Genomic DNA, 19,472 nt, shown 5'->3' on the forward strand with positions numbered 1-19,472 from the left:
GCTTTTTCACCTGCCAACTTGTGCTCAACTCCCATCCAACCCGGACCCTTTTTTTCAGCATCTGTTTATTTCTGGCTATTGCTGGTGGTGTCTGAAATATTGACTATCTCTTGCCATCCATGGTTGCTGTCTGACCTGCAGAGTTCCTCCATCATTTTTTTTGTATTTCTCTAGCTAATGAACATTAACTAACTGCTTCATCTCATCTTATCTCGTCTGAAGCTCTGAACCATCAACTTTAGACCTTTTCAGTGATGACTCTGCTATCTGTCCCAAGTTCATGATGAATCAGCAGGTTGATAGATGTGGAATGTCAGAAGGGATGCACCACTCCCAAATCTTGAGATAATTTAATCAGAGGCCCTTTATTATCTTAACTAAATTAAGAAAAAAGTTAATTTAAATACTTTTCAAATGTATTTGAAATTCACAAAGAAAAGGTATGTATTTTTGCAGGTTGAAGCTTTGTGGTTAGGTACTGCCATCTGGTGGTGGGGACTAAAAGATGGTGACAATTTTATTTTTTTTACATAACATTAGAGTAAACAGGAATTGTGCACCAGGTGCCAGATTCTTCATGAGTTTATTTTTGAATTAATTACAAATGCTGGAACTAGAATGTCTGTACAAATCCTGAAAGAGGGATGATCATTTTTATAGTTAGGGACCATTGATTCTGGACAACAGTAAAAATACATTTATTTATTGGACATTATCAATCTTGTAATATCTTGCTATAAATTTATTAATGAAATGTTACTTAGTTTCAGCATTTGGGTATTGTATTTATAACATTTATTACAGGCTGCAAGGGTTGTAACTTTTTTGAAACAATGAATAATCTTTTCAGAAAGAATGCATCAGAAGATTCTTATGGTGCTCTAATAATTATTTTTATATTTAATTCAGAGACAATCTGCTGCGTAGGGTGGCATGTCAAGAAGCACAGGTATGGTAAATTCAAGTTATCACATTTCGCTGCTGGCTTAAATGTAAATTGAGACATTTGGCATGGTAACAGGCCACTTCAGCCCACAAGCCCTTGCTTCCCAATTCCACCCAATTAACCTACAATCCCCAGTACGTTTTGAATGGTGGGAGGAAATCAGAGCCACCGGGAAAAACCCACACAGACACGGGGAGAACGTACAAACTCCTTACAGACAGTGCAAGATTCAAACCCTGGTCCCAATCGCTGTTGCTATAACAGCATTGCGGTAACCATGCCTCTTGTTAGCCTCTCTCTAAGCAGATCAGATCTCCCAGATGACATTGAAATCTGCTTCTTTAACTCTGCTTTATAGGTGGAATAGCAAAGGCATGGTGGACTATCTAATCATTTGTGTTCTCTAATGAGTAATTCTGCAAGAATTGTCTATACATTTTGGTTATGCTTTTGGAATAAGTTGTTGATGATGTTTTCTCTTGTGTTTATGTCTATTATTCATAAGCCTTTTAGTTACTGATTGTACCTTTGTATCTGTTTTGAAGTCAGTTGGATACAATTTAGTATGAAGTTTGATTTTGGTCATGAAAAATGCTGGATAATTTGCTCTATTCTAAACAGTCAAGAGCAGGGGTGTCAAACTCAAATTCACAGAGGGCCAAAATTAAAAACTTGGACTAAGTCGAGGGCCAAACTAAATATTTATTGAAAATTTTCAACAACATCTGCATGTTTTCTCTTCTTTCAACATATGTTAAACTTTTTCTTATTAAAATAAATGTTTAATAATAGTTTTGGTTAAACTCTTTCCAGAAGAAGCATTAACAAATGAGAAATAAAATATTCAGTAAATAATATTTCTCTATAGCCTTTAAGCTCCTTTTAAATGTATTTTTTTTCACAAGCCAACAAGTGAAAAAAATAACAACTTGCTTCAATGAAAATCCAATCTTTCAACTATGAACAGTCCAAAGTGAACCAAAGAAAATATGAATCCAAGCTTAGCTTGCTACACTGTGATTTACTCTGATGCACCTGGGTCTAAACCAGATACTTGGCATCTCTTCTTAGATGCAAGTTCATCAAACTCTGGGGTCAGAGTTTGCCTCCCACCTGTCTTGAAAGGTCCTGTTTTCTGTCTTTCGTTTGGCCATTTTCCGTAAGGGGTTTATTACATGTGAGTTAGGCGACAAGGTCGCAGATGCTAATGAAAGTAAAGAGAGGAGGTGGGGGCGATTAGCGAGCTGACGGGCCGGCGCCAACGCATTTGCAAAGCATTCTGGGATTTGTAGTATTAGCTGTGCATGTGCTATACTGGCGCGGCGGCCAGCGGGCCAGCTCTAATACATATTTGATATGATCTGGCGGGCCAAATAGAATTATATCACAGGCCCGCGGGCCTGAGTTTGACATGTGTGGTCTAGAGGTTTGTATGTTAATTGGTCACGTGGTGTATTTGGGCAGTGCTATGCTTATTTGAATTACTTTTGACTTTGAATCATTTTTATTAGCTTCTTGGATGATAGAAATAATCCAAGCAGTGAGTTTACAGCATCCAGTTGGTTTAGTTTGGGATTCTCCTGGCTCACAGCAGCGTTTGATTTAACTTTGGGCAGTAAACATCATTTGGGTTGTGTCATCAAGAATATATGACTGAGACAATTGTTTGTGAACCCTGGATGATAGTGCAGGTGGATAAGAAATCTATTGCTTTGCAGGTTGGTGTCTCCATAGCCTCTCATTTCATCATTCCAGTTTGACCTATCAGTTTAGCTACCTGTTCCATAATATTGAACCTTGAAATGTGCAGCTGAGAGCACTTGTATAAACATCAAACTGGTGCACTGTGGAGGCAATTGTTGCCGTTGTATCCTGGACAACTTTGTCTTGCTGTGCCACTTTGAACAACCTCCCACTGACTTCTGAGAAATAGGAGCCACCATTTTTAACTGTTGTTAGACTATGATTATATGTAAATGACTTGTACAGCTGTGTCAGACCTATAGTATGGTATTTTCAGAGATGCTGCAGTAACTTTTTCTATACATTTTTATAGTGTTTGGCCAATGTGCTGGTAGCATTGCATTAATTTCATTTTGGTGTCAATAGACCCCCAGCAATATTATTATTGCCACATAATTGGATTTTCATAAATATAAAAAGTTCCGAGTTCTTTCAGCTACCTTGAGCCACCACTTGTGTGACATTCAGCTAATTGACATATTCAGCATCCATTACTCTGGCAGCTGTTGATCAGAATGGAATAAAGTTCAAAAGTTAAATAAACATCAAGCATTTGTTGGAGGGCTGGATAAATTTCAAATTGCATTTGTACACTTAGTGTTGTCTGTAGCACGAAAATGTGTAGCTAGTACATGGAAAGATAATGTGGAGATTAATATAGCACATTGGCATAATGAATTGAGAGCTATGGAAAAAATTACATGTAGCTTACATGATAATTATTCCTTTTTTGTTAAAATGTGGTCTTCCTATTTGGAGTATATGAATTTGGAAATACTTCAAATATTGTATATATTCTACGTTTTATTTTTATATTTGGCTCCCCTTAAAGGGGCTGGCTGAAGGGGGTGGGAGGGTTTTTTTATATATAAAAATTGATTTCTTTCTGTTGTTTGATTGTAAGCTGTTTAAAAATCTTTTAAATAAATTTTTTTTAAAAAACATTTGTTGGAGATCTGCAGAATTCAAAAGCATTTTTTGAGATTTTATTTTAGTTGTCATGACCTTCAGGTCTTTTTTAACTTCCTTCTTGCACCTTGTTAACGTTTTTGTCAACCTAAACGCCTCGTTATATCACTCAAGGTTTGGATATTTGAAAATAAATTGAATGCTCATTTATAGAATTAATAGTCAAACGTGACTACAATCATGCGTAAGTCCATCTATTGGTTAAAAACATGGTATAATCAGTCCACCATGTGAAAGAGCACCTATTGGTTAAAAACATGGCATAATCAGTCCACCATGTGAAAGTGCATCTACTGGTAAACAAAAAAATTTGCAGATGGTGGGGTCTAGTGCAAAACACAAAAGTTCTCAAGAAACACAACAGGTCATGCAGAATCCATAAGAAGTAAAAGACAATCTGCGTTTTGGACCTGAGCTCTTTGTTGTTTATATGGACAAACGGGAAGATGCCTGGATTCTGCATGATCTGCTGAATTTCTCCACCACTTCTGTATATTGCGAAGTGCATCTATTATCAACTTTACTCCCTCTGAAGACTTAACTTCTGTTTTTCAATTCCACTTATTTTAATGGCTTTTCTTGAGTGAGACTGGTGCAGTAAAATCCCTGTTATCAGGATTGGTAGATGCCGGATAAATGAATTTTCTGGTTGCTTGAGATTGTGGATTCCGTGATTTGTTTTTGCCAGTTGTTTGAGACTGTAATTGCTTGAATTCCAGATAACAAGGGTTTTGTTGCATTTACGTTTCTTGCAAGTTGCATTTTAGAACATGATTTCAAAGAACTACCCCAATTGTATGTTGAAAAGTCTGCAGTGGATTAGGACTGAATAGGAACCAATAATACCGTGGTTTAAACTGTTGTCTAGATTTCTCATGATTCTGAGAGAGATACTTTTGGTTAGGCTTCAGTTATGTGTCCATTTTCTCAACCTGTTGTTTTCTGTTCAGAAATTTGGAAGCCAGTTACTGCCCATCACATCAAAGGCGAAAAAAGCCACTGTCTTTCTCAATCCTGCTGCTTGCAAAGGGTAAGATTTTTTCTGAATTTGTTCATTCCAGTTGGTTAATTTAGTCCTTCTGCTTATTAATGGAGTCACTGGACACTGTTGATGCATTTTATCATCTGATATTCATCAGCAGAAAAGAACAAAGGACAGTGCCTTCTTGCTGTATCCCTATCATTCTGGGCTGTTTTATCTATGGAGTACTTTAGATCTTTTCACTAGAATGCTGTAGTCATGTGATCTTTTCTAGTCAAATGTGACAAAATGTAATCCTTCTGGCACAAAATTTATTATGTCACAATGAGTCAGAAAGTTTAGGTGGACATGAAATTTGTATCTCTTTAGAAATAAATGTGCGCCACTGAGCAAGAGTTTCACTAGTTCTGAAGCATTTTGGAATAGCAAGGCTGTGAATTTTTTTGAGATTAAAACCAGACAATGGTGGAAATACTCCGCATATTAGGTTGCGTAGGAAAATGTTGGTGTTTCAAATTAATGACCTTTCGTCAGACTGAAATGTTAACTCTATTTCTCTTCTCACCGGCATTGCCTGACATCAGTATTCTCAGCATTTCTGCTTTAATTCCCCAAATTTCTAGTACATTTATCTGGTATTTTGCTTTTGAGGTTGGAATGTAGTGTGAGTAACAGCCGACGACTGAATAGGGATGTATAAGAGAGAGAGTGTCAGCCAGCATATTTTTCCCAGGCTGGTCATGGCCAATACTGGAGGACATCCATTTAAAGTGAGCAAAAGAAAGTTTTGAGGAGATGTCAGAGATAGATTTTTTTTTACACAGTGGGTGCTTGAGGCTGATATAATTAGGGTTTGTAAAAGACTCATACATAGGCACGTGGATGCAAGAAAAATGGAAAATTATGGGTTGTGAGGGAGAGAGGTGTGGGCTATATGGGCCAGCACATCATGGGCCGAAGGGCCTGCACTGTGCTCTACAGTTGTAAAATCTGTATGGAGCAACAGCAAAACCTAAATTCTTGGTCTAAATCTACAATAGATTGTAGAGGGAGACCAGCAAACTGTATACAGCCATCAGTAACTGGTTCTAACTTGCTTTCATTAGTTATGATTTGTCATAATATTCTTGATCAACACAAACATAGCTCCACTGTTGGAATATCAATTAAAAGTGGAGCTTGAGAAACCGCTCCTGGTTAGTGAAAGTTTTGCATTTGTTTTGTTTGGTGAATTTTTCTGTTTATCATTGGTAATTAAGTCATGTATAGTTATACTTTGAATTGCTAGTCATGTAGCACTTTTTTATTAATTAATTACATGGGAAGAATATCAACGAATACGTTAGTCTAATCACTTATTTATGTCTAATTCCTCAGAAAAGCAAGAAATCTCTTTGAAAAGAATGTAGCACCAATTTTACACCTTGCTGGTCTTGATGTTACAGTGGTTAAGGTGAGGATTAAGTCAAAAAATTGGGTTGAGTAAAACTTTTACTGGCAGTGAAGGAACCCCAGAATGAAGTGATAACTAGCTCAGTGAGATACATTATACATATTGTAGTATGAGATATTTGTCAGATACATCGTCATTAACATACCATTCCTCACGTTATATAATTGAAAGTAATTACTTTCACATTGATCTCAGTTAATTGGATTAATTTGAAAATATAGCTTGCTTTTATTATTAGGTTGTGATCAGTGTGCTGTGCAATGAACAAAAGAAAAAAAAATACACACACAGAAGCTGTGAGTGAGTTGAACCAACCAATGGGCTTTGCCCCATACCTCACCCCCCGCCCCCACACCGGGACCCTTGTGATGTCAACCTCGTGCAATCCTGCACCACTGTGCGGATCAGTACAGCCCACTACATGACACCCCACCCCACCCCAGAACTGGTGTTCGGAGGTGCCAAGTCCACAGTTCGTACGTTTGGGAGGCCAAGCTCTCCACGGCGGGGCTGGAACAGTTATCGGTTGGTCGAGGTCAAGTTATGCCAGTTTGAGGTGGTCAATTGTAAATATTTCCTGCTTACCCCAATGTCCAAAAGGGACATAGTCCTGTTGTGTCATAACACCTTGTATGGATCGTCTTAAGGGCGCTGAAGAGGAATCTGGCACGTGCCTCTCTTTATGAGGACGTATTTGCAGTCTTCGAGATCCTTCAGGATGGAGCTGGACCATGGCATGAGGTTGGGACAGGGGCCAGAATGTCCACCTTCTCGTGAAGTTGCGTTAGCAGCGCCAAAGGTGTTTCCTCCTGACTGTGAGCTGCTAGCATGAACACTCCTGGGACTGTCAGCAGGGCCCCATAGACGAGATCAGCAGAGAACGTTGCCAAATCCTCCTTCAGCACTTTGCAAATGCCAAGGAGCACCCAAGGCAGGTCATCCACCCAATCCGGGCCTCTGAGCTGTGTCATGAGGGCTATCTTCAAATGCTGATGGAACCTTTCCACCAGGCCATTAGACTGTGGGTGGTAGGCCAAGGTGTGATGGAACTGGGTCCCTAGGAACTGTGCCAGGGCTGCCCATAGGCCAGACGTGAACTGTGTCCCCATTGTCCGATGTGATATTAGAAAGAAGCCTGAATCGGGCTATCCAGTTGGCGATGAGGGCCCTGGCACAGGATGTCGTGGAAGTGTCCGAGAGTGGGACAGCTTCTGGCCATCTAGTGAACCTGTCCACCATCGTGGAAGGCTTGAAACACACGTCTTCCAGCGGTAGCCCTGAGACTGCTGTGCAGTAGGTTGATATCTCACCATCCTGTCACTGGGCCTCTGCAAGCGCTGTATAGTCAATTCCATAGGATAGGGAGTGCACAGACAGGACGGATGTTAAGGACAGAGCATCAGCCACGAGATTGTTCTTGCTGGAAATGTGGTTGATAGCCTTCGTGTATTCTGAGATATATGAGAGATGACACTGCTGCCTTGCCGCCCATGGGTCCAACACTTTGGCAAAGGCAAAAGTGAGGAGCTTGTGATAGGTGAAGACCGTGAAATCCCATCCTTCGTGGAAATAGTGAAAATGGCATATGGCAAGGTAGAGGGCTAGCAACTCCCTGTTGAACACACTTCTGCTCCAGGGGCTGCAAGTGTCTGCTGAAGAAAGCGAGTGGTTTCCAATGTCCGTCAATGTTCCAGGACGCCGCCAACGGCCGCGTTAGATGCGTTGACTGTGAGGGAGGAGGACACATCAACACACGGATGCACTGGAAGGATGGCATTAGCCAGAATGTCTTTGGTCTGGTTGGAAGCTGCCAAAGACTCCGCGTCCCAGCTGAGTTCTTTGGTCTGACTGGGCAGCAGTTTGAAAAGAGGGTGTGTGATCCTGGCAGCTGACGGCAGGAACCAATGGTAGAAGTTGAGCTTCCCAATGAAATCCTGCAAACCTTTTACCGTAGTTGGCTTGGCAAACTTACAATTAGCCTCAACCTCTGATGGAAGAGGGACCGCCCATGTCAATTTAATGCAGTGCCCAAGAAAATTGATGGCCATCAGGCTGAACTGACATTTTGCTGGGTGTAGTTGCTCAGTTGCTGGCAGAGCATCTGGAGATGTGTTAGGTGCTCCTGTTGCGATCGACTAATGATGAGGATGTCGTCAAGGTAGATAAAAACAAAATCCATGCTGTTCCCCAGCAAGTCCATGAGTCTCTGGAAAGTCTGTGCAGCGTTTTTGAGGCCGAATGGATTGCGGAGGAACTCGAAAAGGCTGAACAGAGTAATGAGGGCTCTCCTGGTGACATCACTGAAGTGCATTGAGATCTGGTGGTATCCCGGGACCAGGTTAAAGATTCTCGCTCTATGTAGATTGGGTGTGAATTCCTGGATGTGGGGAACTGGGTACTGGTTGGCTGTCATGGCATCGTTGAGCCGGCAGTAGTCCCCACAACGTCTCGATTCCCCAGAAGTGTAGAGGAGAGGTCCATGGGCTGTCCAAGCGCCGAACAATTCCCATCTCCTCCATCTTCCCGAATTCTTCCTTGGCGAGCCAAAGCTTGTCGGGAGGAAGCCTGTGTGCCCAGGGATGTAGCGGCTGTCCATGTGGGGATGGGGTGCTGGATTCCATGTTTCAGGACTTCAGTGGAGAACTGGTATTCTAAGGGCCAGGAATCTTGTCAAGATTCCGGCAAGCTTGTTGCCCGATAAGGTAACCAAGTCGAGGTGGGGGACCGGGAGCTTGACTTCTCGAAGGGTGAAGGTCCTGGAATTGACCAGATGGCACCTTTTCAGGTCCACCAGGAGGCAGTGGGCTCAAAAGAAGTCTGCGCCCAGTAGAGGCTGAGACACGTCAGCCAAAGTGAAGATCCAGGTAAAACGGTTGGAGCTGAACTCGAACAGGATGGTCCGCACCCCATATATGGGTATGCTGCTATTGTTGGCGGCGGTGAGGGACAGTCCCAACTTCCCAGCACGGGTATCTCATTTTAATGGGGAAAAGGCACTGACCTCCACCCAAGTGCAGCCGGCTACAAGATTTTTGTATGTGATGGAAATTTTACAGCTTGAAAGATGGCAAATTGAACTTTCTGACATTTTATGGAAAAATGGATTTCCTGTCATTACTTTTTATTGGTGCTCTTGAAGGTCTCTTGACGACCTTTAGCTAAAAGGATGCGAAGAAAAAAAAGCACTTGTAGGTGAATGCAACCAACTAAACCCTGGTACATACAGCTGTGGAGGCCAGATCATTGGGGGGGGGGGGGAGTTTAAGGGGAAATTGATAGATATCTAATTAGTCAAGTTATCAAAGGATATGGGGAAAAGGCCAGAACTTGGAACTAGTTGTGAGAACAGTTTAGCTCAGGGTGGATTTGTGGATCAGACTCGATGGGCTGAATGGCCTACTTCTATTCCTTTTTCTTGTGAAGTCCTTAACTATAGTGTAAAGTGAAGGATTTTTTTTCCATACTTTATGCACCAGTTTATGAGGGAGATGCTAGAAATGTGATGGATCACCATTCTCCATTGCACTATCAATACTGAAGAGAGGTCATTGTAACATCATGCATGGAGTAAGCAGCATTGGTAGATGGCATGGAGTGCATAAAAGAGCTAAAATGCGAAAGGCTGCAGACGCTGGGATTGAAGTAAAAACACAATGCTGGAGAAGCTCAGCAGGGATAAACAGCGTATTTTATACCATAAAGATGCATAACCAATGTTTTGAACCTGAGCCCTTCATCAACCTTGATTAGGTATCTTGGTTATGCATCTTCAACTTTGCTCTATAAAATGTGCTGTTTGACCCCCGAGTTTCTCCAACATTATATTTTTACATAAAGGAGCCGTTCCATCCTCCCTCTGCATTGCTGGGTGGGGGGTTGTATCCTTCCATAAAATGAATTTAACCTTGAAATATATTCACTAACCAATGTTAAAGGCATTGGTTAGTGAATTTATTTGAGTGCAAATCCTATTTCTTTCCTCCAACAATTACATGAGATGGTTTTGGGATGTCAATAAGATGAGAGAATTCATCTCTCCTCACATACTCGCAGGAGGCTGGCAACAACTTAAAAAGAGTTTACAATATACAAATTTGCTTCACTCATAATAAGAAATCACTGAATTTGAGTTCAAACAATAGGAGACCATTTCTGCTAATTTTACAAAACATGATGACCAATGTAAATGGAAAGTTGGTAGAAAAGTTGCTACAAAAGCTCAGGACTGTTAATGTAAAGATTTCCCATCAAAGTATCTGATTAAATACAGTTCTAATACTGCTTAAAATACTGGTTACAACACTCAAGATTCAATATTCTGCTTTCTTTACCACTATTATTTCATATTTTAATGTTTCAGTTGTAACATGTTGTAAATCATTAGTATTTCTTGTATATGTCATGATGTTGGTTGGGTTGATATTAATAATGTTTCAGGATCTTGGTTAAATATTATGCAATAAGCATCATGTTTGGATTCATTGCATTTATATATTTGCGCATCTCAGCGTAACCTACATATTTTTACAATGTGATCTTGTCTCTGTTCCAATTACAGACTGATTATGAGGGCCAAGCAAAAAAGCTTATGGAGTTGGTGGAAGTGACTGATATGATTGTTGTTGCTGGAGGTGACGGCACCTTACAAGAGGTACAGACAAAGTATGATGTCATTAATTTCCACAGAACTGTTTAAATTTCAATTAGCGATTAAACCTGCTGTGTGACTGCACACAGGTAGCAGCAAGGGAAGTTGCAAGATTGTCCGGAAACCACTTGATCACAAGCTCTAAATAATGGATATGCAGCATTTTGTTAAATGTGTGTTTTGAAAGAGGAGTGAGAAGCTTATTTGATTCTGTATTTTCCTCAACATTAATTGGCGCACTGCAAAGTAGACGTTCAAAAAGAACCATAATGGAGTCATTCCAGAGTTGTCCCCAAACAGATTAGCAGCAGTATTAGCTGCCCTCTAAATTGAGGGCTTGTGAAGCAGAAATATATTAGAAATTAGGACTTCTTTTTGTAATGGAACAATATTCACAATAATGTCAAATCGTAATTTTTGTTGATCTTTCATGTTCATAGAAACTTCGAATAAAATTCAGTTGTTTCTCCAATATAATCTAACCAGGAGGCTAAGCTGTCCAGCATGGTAGTACCTCCAACTCCATGATATTTTATTACCATTTTTGGGTACTACTTGAACAGTGATAGCTTCTTGTTTCCATATGTACATTGTATGAAGTTATAATTCCAGCAATGAAGATGTCATGTCTTCAGTGTTGCAGAAAGGAACAAATCAAAAGCTTATACAGTTGAATAGTTTTGTGATGTCTTGTTCAAAATTGCAGAAAACTGAAATATTTGATGTCTTGTTCAAGTTTACAGTAAACTGAAGCACTTGAGCTATTTTAAACTAATGGATTGGAGTGCCCTGGAAATGCAGGGTGTTTAAATCCAATATTTTAACACATTTTTGATTTAAAAAAAAAAAAAAATCTCCAATCACTCCATCAGCTGTGCATGTAAATTAAGGAAAAATGTAAGAGGGACAAGTATGGATGATGTCCTGAGGGAGATATTTTCTGCTTCATTCTTGAACCTGATGTATAGTAGTTAAAATTAAATGACTCAAATCCAAATTATACTTTTTCAAAACTAGAAAAACAAAACAAATTTGTTACTGCTGCTTGGCATTTGCCCTATAACTAACTCCTTGTTTAAGTTGCCTTTTATTCCAACCTTGCCTCACCAAATAGGTGTCTTTGGATTGATGACACTTGAATATTTGAAAGAATTTTGATGGATTCAGGTTGTAAACCACCCACACTTGGCCAAATGCCGGGAGCCAGTTGAGTTATTCTTTGCATCTGGGAAATGTCTGAGTGCAAGAAGGAAGTAGCCCCTTCAACCCAAAATGCCTCAACAACTTGTGTTGCCTCAAGAATGTCTCAAAGCTTGTCTAAAAGGTTTTGGATGTTTTTTATATTTAAAATCTATCAACGTGTTATACGTACTTTAAACTAAATCATATACTTTAAAATACTTGGAGCTATTTGAACTCAAAAATGAATAAAAAAGTTGAAAGTTAAATAACTTGCCATTTTCTTCCCAATCTGCAGGATAGAAAGCCTTATTAAGTTAAATGGGAACTCTGCATGTTACAACTTGTGTCACCAGTGTTGGGTCAGAGTGGTGGATTCCCAGCAATGGTTTAAAATGTCAAAGGTACTGACACCTGTCACTTGTTCTAGCCCAGAATGTCTACATAAATACATCAGTTGACAGGGAGTGGGTGTTAGTTCACAGTGGAAGCACAGGCCACTTCCTGTGTGGTTCAGCCCACTGCTAATGGTTGCTTTCATTTAACCTTTGATTTACTTATTACCAAAGGCTGCCCTTTTAAAGCATAGCCTTAATTTGTTCTGATCACACAAGGCACACCTGAATAAGAAGTGAGGATTACTTACTCGGGTCAAATATGCATGCATTTCCTGACAAAGGGTCAAAATGTTGGTTACCCTTTATGTCCTATGGTTGATGCATGACCTGAGTTTCTCCAGCACGTTTGTTTATTGCACCTATTACCATCAGGCAGATCAATGCTGAAATATTGTGTTACACCAGCTGGTGCTAATTAAGCTTTAAACTGTGTATACCAAAAACTAAGAGTTGCTGAGTAAATTTTGCTTCTGAAGTATTGACGCTGGATTGTGTTTTCTCATTTTTCTCATTTTACATTAGGTAATAACTGGACTTCTTCGCAGAGAGGATGAGGTAAGCAACTTGGACCACATTTTATCGTTCATTTCAATCATTTCCACTTATACAAATTAATAAAATGAGTATCAACATTTTTACTGATAAAGCTACATTAGACATGGTTCCATTTGGAAGTTTTATTTTTGAAAATCATACTTCTGGGAAAATAAAATGTGGAGTTTTTTTACTTGTCTTTGACGTCTGTTAGATCTTGCTAGCCTTGATCAAATCCCTGAATTAAAGGAAAGAAGGTATCTGTTTTTCAAAACACACACATCTTTTAACTTGCAGACATATTTTTCATCTTTAAAATGTTTAAACTAAGAGCCTTTTTAAAGTATTGCTACTCATTTTTTTTATGGTCAAGAAGACATCTTTGTTCCTGGTCTATTGTCTGAAGGAATTGGGAGATAAACTGCTTTTTTATTTCTGCTTCTGCTTTGTTTAGGCCACCTTTAGTAAGATCCCCATAGGATTTATTCCATTGGGAAAGATGAATTCCTTGAGCCAGGCACTGTATCCTACCAGCAAAGAGCAGGCTGGGTAAGTAAGGTGTCATTACTGAAATTTGAACTGGCTTTGAGAATGTGCATCTTTTTTGGAGTTAGGTTGGCTATAATGAATTGCTTTATCTTTAAGGTACTAAATCTAGTTTGGTCAATCATATAATTGTGCAAATTATTACCTTTCATGCTAGTTTTTTGCAGATAATATTTCATTTCTCTCCTTGTAAACAACTCCTAGTAATGACTAACTATCTCTGGTGTAGTTGACTGCTGATGTTCTGTGATATTGTGTGTTTGTTATGTATGGAAAATTAATGATGACCTGTTTCATAAGGAAGAGGGAGAAAGAAGTGGATGCCTATTTTATTTCCAGTCATTGTTCACTTATTTTGAATTCAAAGTTTCACATTACCTTGCACTTTTTCTCACTGTTCTGAAATGGATACAAGAACAGGGTGGATTCTTACACTTTTACAGTTGTTTGAAAAGTAAATTTCTTCCTCCCTTCTCATGAATATCCTGACTGTGTTTGATGTAGATTCATGTGTACCATCTGCTTTTTTGTGAGTGCACTAAAGACTATGACATTTACCAGAAAGTAAGCCAGGGGCAGATCTGAGATAACCTGATTACTTATCTAATATCCATATTTATAGCAAATATCCAGGCAAACATTTTAGACCATAAAAACCACAATACAGGAGCAGAAGCAGGCTATTCATCCCATTGACTCCACTCTGCCATTCCATCATGAGCTGATCCATTCTCTCACTCAGCCCCACTCCCCTGCCTTCTCACTATAACCTTTGATATCCTGGCTGTTCAGATACCTATCAATCTCTTCCTTAAATAACCCAGTGATAGCCTCCACAGCTGCCTGGGATATCAAATTTCCGAGTTTCACCACTCTCTACCTGATGAAATTCCTCTGCATCTCTGTTTTAAATGGACACCCTTCAATCCTGAAGCTGTGCCCTCTTGTCCTAGACTCCCCCACCACGGGAAACCACGTTGCCTCATCTACTTTGCTCAGGCCTTTCAACATTTGAAATGTTTCTGAGGTCCCTCCTCATTCTTCTAAACACCAAGGCATACAGTCCTAGAGCCTTCAGACATTCCTCATATGCTAATCCTTCATTTCAGGAATCATTCTTGTGAATCTTCTCTGAACCATCTCCAATACCAGCACATCTTTTTCTTAAATACGTAGCCAAAACAATGTCCCATATTCCAAGTGAGCCCCCATCAGTGCCTTGTAAATCCTCAAAATCACACCCCTGCTCTTGTATCATGTTCCTCTAAATATGAATGTCACCATCTATTCAACATCAATCTTGCTCATACAAACCCTCAAAGATGCGACTATATATTAAATAAAATTTATTTATTTTTATGTTTGTCTATATTTGCTGTGAATGTTGTCTTGTTAAGCAACTTCATGTGGTATGTTTTTATTTTGCGCCTTGACACCTTTCTTGCTGGGCACTGAGGCCAGTTATAAAACCCTCTGTTTGGCTGAGATTAGCGAATTGCTGACATTTGAATCATTTGACCTGTTTGGTTTTGTTTCGCCTTCTGTGCCCTTGGTTCTAATTCGTGACTATTTTTGTAATGATGGCTGAAAAGATCCGCAGAATTGCCGTGGCTGAGCTCGAGCTGCTTTTGTTCGTTGGTCACATTTCCTTTGCTGTGCATTGCAGACTCATTTTAAATGCCACACTTGCAATTGTGAAAGGCGAGACAGTTCCTCTGGACATTTTGGAAATAAAGGTAAGAAGTGAAATATTTTCTAATAAATCCTAATTTTTGTTTCCACTGAAAGAATGACCAGAATTACTCTGGTTTAATTGGTTGAAGGTCATATAAAAACCACGAATGGCTGTCTTGTGTGTCATGAATGAATAGTCAAGGATTTTGTGGAAGCATTCTGTTTACTGTGAACTTATGGGCCTAAATATGATGAACGGACATGCAATGTCAGACAAAAAAAGTGCTTCATAATTACTGCACGTCCTCAGCACTGCTTAATGAAGTCCAGGGTACTTTGATTTAAATGGACACTGTAGCAACTGTTTAAAGTAGTCACCACTCCATTTAACTAGATCATATAAAAGAAATCTTGGTGCCTGCCACATTGACCCATCATGAGCTGATCCATTCTCTCACTCAAATGGAACCCAGTGGGCTGATATCGCCTCCAACTGTGCATCTTGGCGCCTCACAGTTCGGCGGGCAGCAACCTCCTATGAAGAAGACTGCAGAGCCCACCTCACTGACAAAAGACAAAGGAGGAAAAACCCAACACACAACCCCAACCAACCAATTTTCCCTTGCAACCCCTGCAACCGTGCCTGCCTGTCCCGCATCGAACTTGTCAGTCACCAACGAGCCTGCAGCAGACGTGGACATACCCCTCCATAAATCTTCGTCCGCGAAGCCAAGCCAAAGATAAAACACCTTTTCACTGGAATACTGAGAGAACCCTCAGGTGCTTTTCTCCACATGCTTTAATCCTGTTTCCCATCATCTCCACACACTTTCAAAAAGTATTCAAGGAATCATCCCACTGAGAATGAAACAGCCCATCAGCTGTCCTCACTGTTTTTCTTCCTTCTGCTATTCCACTTGGGCACACATAAAGAAATGAAAATATAAAATCATCAAATGCTGGCGATTGTCAGAAGCAGTTTGTTGGGAATTTGAAAGTGGGTGAATGTTTAATCAATGATGTTTCTTCAGAAAAGTTAACTGTTTCCTCTCCACCAATAATTTTCTGTTTTTATTTTTGATTTCTTGCATTAACACCTTTTTGTAAATTTCTTTTCTCCCCAACCTGAGCTTCAAACTTCTGTTTTTACTAAATATTACTCACCTTATGCTTTCTGTAAGTTCAACTTGTCAACAAGGCTCTTTGTTTCATTGTTTCTGTCCTATTCCCTCTTAAAATTGAGAATATTTCTGTTGACTCCCATGCTTAACTGTGATTAATTAACCTACTCTCAACTCACTGGAATCCTTTGGCACAATTGCCCAAAACATCCCCTATTATTCTATCATTGACCATCTTAGTGGGACATGATTTACCTAGTTTTATATTAACTAACCAATGGTAACCACAACTGATGTCAGTAGCATCTTTACATGTTGTGCCTGGTGTTCTCTGGGAATCAATCCTTGGTTTGGCTTCTCTTCACAAGGTTCCCTGGGAAACCTTTTCAAAACATAAGGATCAATCTCCAATCAACAATCTCTATCTTACTATAACTTTAATAACCTTTATTTCTTCACCAGGTAATTAGATTGTTTGACCAACATCTACTATACCACAAGATTTAACTCTGTTTTAAAAAATTTTTTAAAACACTTCATTCCTCGTCACAAATTTTCCACAACGGTTGAATCTTTAATTTTCCTAGGGAGGTGACTAAAACTGTATCAGTTAAAGTCTTGAGACTATTTTTTTTTAAAGCTGATTATCTTGACTGCAGATCCATCCCTCCGAACTGTCTTTATCCAGTTTTATAATGTGGCTTCAATGAGTCCTGCTTTGCCACATTGTTGAGTAGACCATCGCTGATGACTGTTTACTCCAGACTTGGCTTTTCCCATGCACTTCTGGTTAGTTACACTTGTTCTACTCTTTTTTATATATATATATATATATATATATATATATACACACACACACATATATATATATGTTTGTGTGTGTGTGTGTATATGTATATATATGTGTATATATATATATATACATATATATATGTATATGTATATATATGTATATATATATATGTATATATATACATATATATATGTATATATATATACATATATATATATGTGTATATATATACATATATATATATATACACACACACACATATATATATGTGTGTGTGTGTGTGTGTGTGTGTGTATATATATATATTAAAAAAGAGGATTATCTATAATCCTTCTGTGCATTTTCCCCATTGTGTCCATTCAGCAATGTAGTACTTCAGGTCAACTTTGACCTTCTGCCTCAGTCTCCCTCTTATCCCTACCCTGAGCAGTTTTCCACCTTTCTCTTGCCCCCCCCAATCATTTTTAGAGTTTATTCAGGCCTATTCTTCAAGAAATTTGGTTGGCTCATTGGAAGATTAGAAGTTGACTTCCAACATGAGAGCCAGTTAAACTGGAAATAGTAAGTCTGAAATGAACTTTCACAGGAATGGCATGTTACACACAGGAGCATTGTTGATAACAGAGCATGTTTTGATTGATTGGTGAACTGGTTGGTGAGTTCCTCTGCAATTTTAAAGTAATTTCTCCCAATGTGCTTTCAGGGTGATAAGGATCGTCCAGTGTTCGCAGTGACCGGTTTGCGATGGGGAGCCTATAGAGATGCAGCAGCTAAACTCTCAAAGTAAGAGACACTCTATGAAGATGGTGGAAAAAAAAGCAGGCTAGGGCAATTGGATGCTTCATTGGAATCTACATTTTAATATTTAATTTGAGATGGCGCATCATTTTATTTCTTAAATTATAGTTATGGATACATTTACACTTCTTGGTTTAGAACTAGCTGATTATACAAATGACTTCCCTCAGTACCTAGGTACAGATGGACAAGATGCGCTGTAATCTATTAATTTCAGTTATGACCCACAATACCATGCTTTCAGAGATTTGGCTTTGGAAACAGTACCATCAATAAATGTTCCAATATATGTGGGGTATCCTTTTGTTGAATAGCACATCCAACCAGGGCATTTCCATCTAATTTTTGCCAATAGTGTCTCACTACTATTATTTGTTTTAAGTCATGATGTATAATGTGCAGTGCAACTGTTTCACTTTATACTGCATCTTAAAAATAAAAAACAAGTTTTGAACCTCTCAGGCATGGTCGTAAATGTTCAGGAAGAACACAGCAGCACATGATAAAACTGTATAACTATGAGTGATTATATATATTTCACATCCATAGTTTCATAACTGCTGGTATAGTTAGCAGAAAATCTAATCTTCACAAAGGTGGGAACAGCCAGTGCTACAAATACCAGTTCTCAAAGTGGCTGTCAAGAGATATTTAGCAGGTTTGTGACCAATTAGGACCTTGGTCCAACATTTTGGTACTGACTGGAGGAAGAGATTAAAAGACAATTGTTTGAATAAAAACACTTTAATTTCTGCTCCATGTAAGTTTGAATCAGTGCATTAGGTTTACAGTATAACCAAGGTGTAGACAACATTATTAAATGTTGTTACTTTGGCTGTCAAGAAGGGATCCCAAAGGGTGCTGAAGGCTTCCTGATCTTATTGGAGGTTTGGATCTGAAGCATGGGTTGCCAATGGTTTGAATTGGAGTCTTCAATTACAGAGGCTGTGAGACCACTGGAGGCAAATCCACAGACACTCAGGGTCTCTAAAGCAACTCCTTTTTGCTTCTCTTTCTCCTATTGTTAAGGGCACCAGGCAATTCTCATGGGAATTCTTTGTCTGCCTTGTGGCAGATGAAAGTTGAAGCATATCATGTATATTAGATTTTTAATGTATTATTATTTGATAGTAAAAGGAACATTGAATCAAGGATTCTGAAAGATACAAATACATGTTTTCTTAATACGGTAAAGGTCCTCAAATCCAAACTGCTCAGGGATTGGGTCAGTCTGGATTTTTGAATTTTCTGGATTCTTGGGCAGTATTTTTTAAATTTAAGGAGGAATCGAGATGAACAGGTACATTTTGAAAGTTTATTCACAAGCAAATACAGCACACTTCATTTATCAAATGAGCAGTTTTTAAAGTCAAGACTTGACAAAAATGTAAACTTTTTTAAACTACAAAAAAGTGTGTAAGGCTTGAAATTAAAATTATGTTTAGAAATTAATATTATTATAGAAATATACAGTATACAAATTAATTTCTTTGTGAAACGATTACCTGTATTGTGTAGTCGCTTGATGCCGCAGTGTGCATCTGTGTCGCTTACATGCATATGCATGCACACAAAAAAAAGCCCCCTAAATTTAAAAAAGTTTGAGAGTCCAGATTCTAAGGTGGTCTGGATTACTGGCATCTGGATTTTTGGACTTTTACTGTAGTATGGTTTCTAATGCATTGCCT

At 39.0% G+C, this 19,472-nt stretch overlaps 1 protein-coding gene across 3 annotated transcripts in view; it reads left to right on the top strand.

Moving 5' to 3' along the window:
• Positions 1-19,472, top strand: part of agk (acylglycerol kinase) — a 34,635-nt gene that overhangs the window by 1,718 nt on the left and 13,445 nt on the right. For 2 of the 3 annotated variants that reach the window (XR_011346646.1, XM_069903648.1), the window contains exons 2-10: positions 910-949; positions 4,609-4,688; positions 6,018-6,093; positions 10,652-10,755; positions 12,219-12,324; positions 12,841-12,873; positions 13,307-13,401; positions 15,065-15,134; positions 17,690-17,769. Coding sequence is in view for 2 of the 3 variants with exons in the window: in XM_069903648.1 (XP_069759749.1) it covers positions 910-949; positions 4,609-4,688; positions 6,018-6,093; positions 10,652-10,755; positions 12,219-12,324; positions 12,841-12,873; positions 13,307-13,401; positions 15,065-15,134; positions 17,690-17,769 (684 nt within the window). In the remaining variant the exon portion in view is untranslated. The remainder of the gene's footprint in view (positions 1-909; positions 950-4,608; positions 4,689-6,017; positions 6,094-10,651; positions 10,756-12,218; positions 12,325-12,840; positions 12,874-13,306; positions 13,402-15,064; positions 15,135-17,689; positions 17,770-19,472) is intronic. The other variant, XM_069903649.1, reaches the window with a different exon arrangement.

This window comes from Narcine bancroftii, chromosome 11 (assembly GCF_036971445.1).
Source record: "Narcine bancroftii isolate sNarBan1 chromosome 11, sNarBan1.hap1, whole genome shotgun sequence".
Lineage (NCBI taxonomy): Eukaryota > Metazoa > Chordata > Chondrichthyes > Torpediniformes > Narcinidae > Narcine > Narcine bancroftii.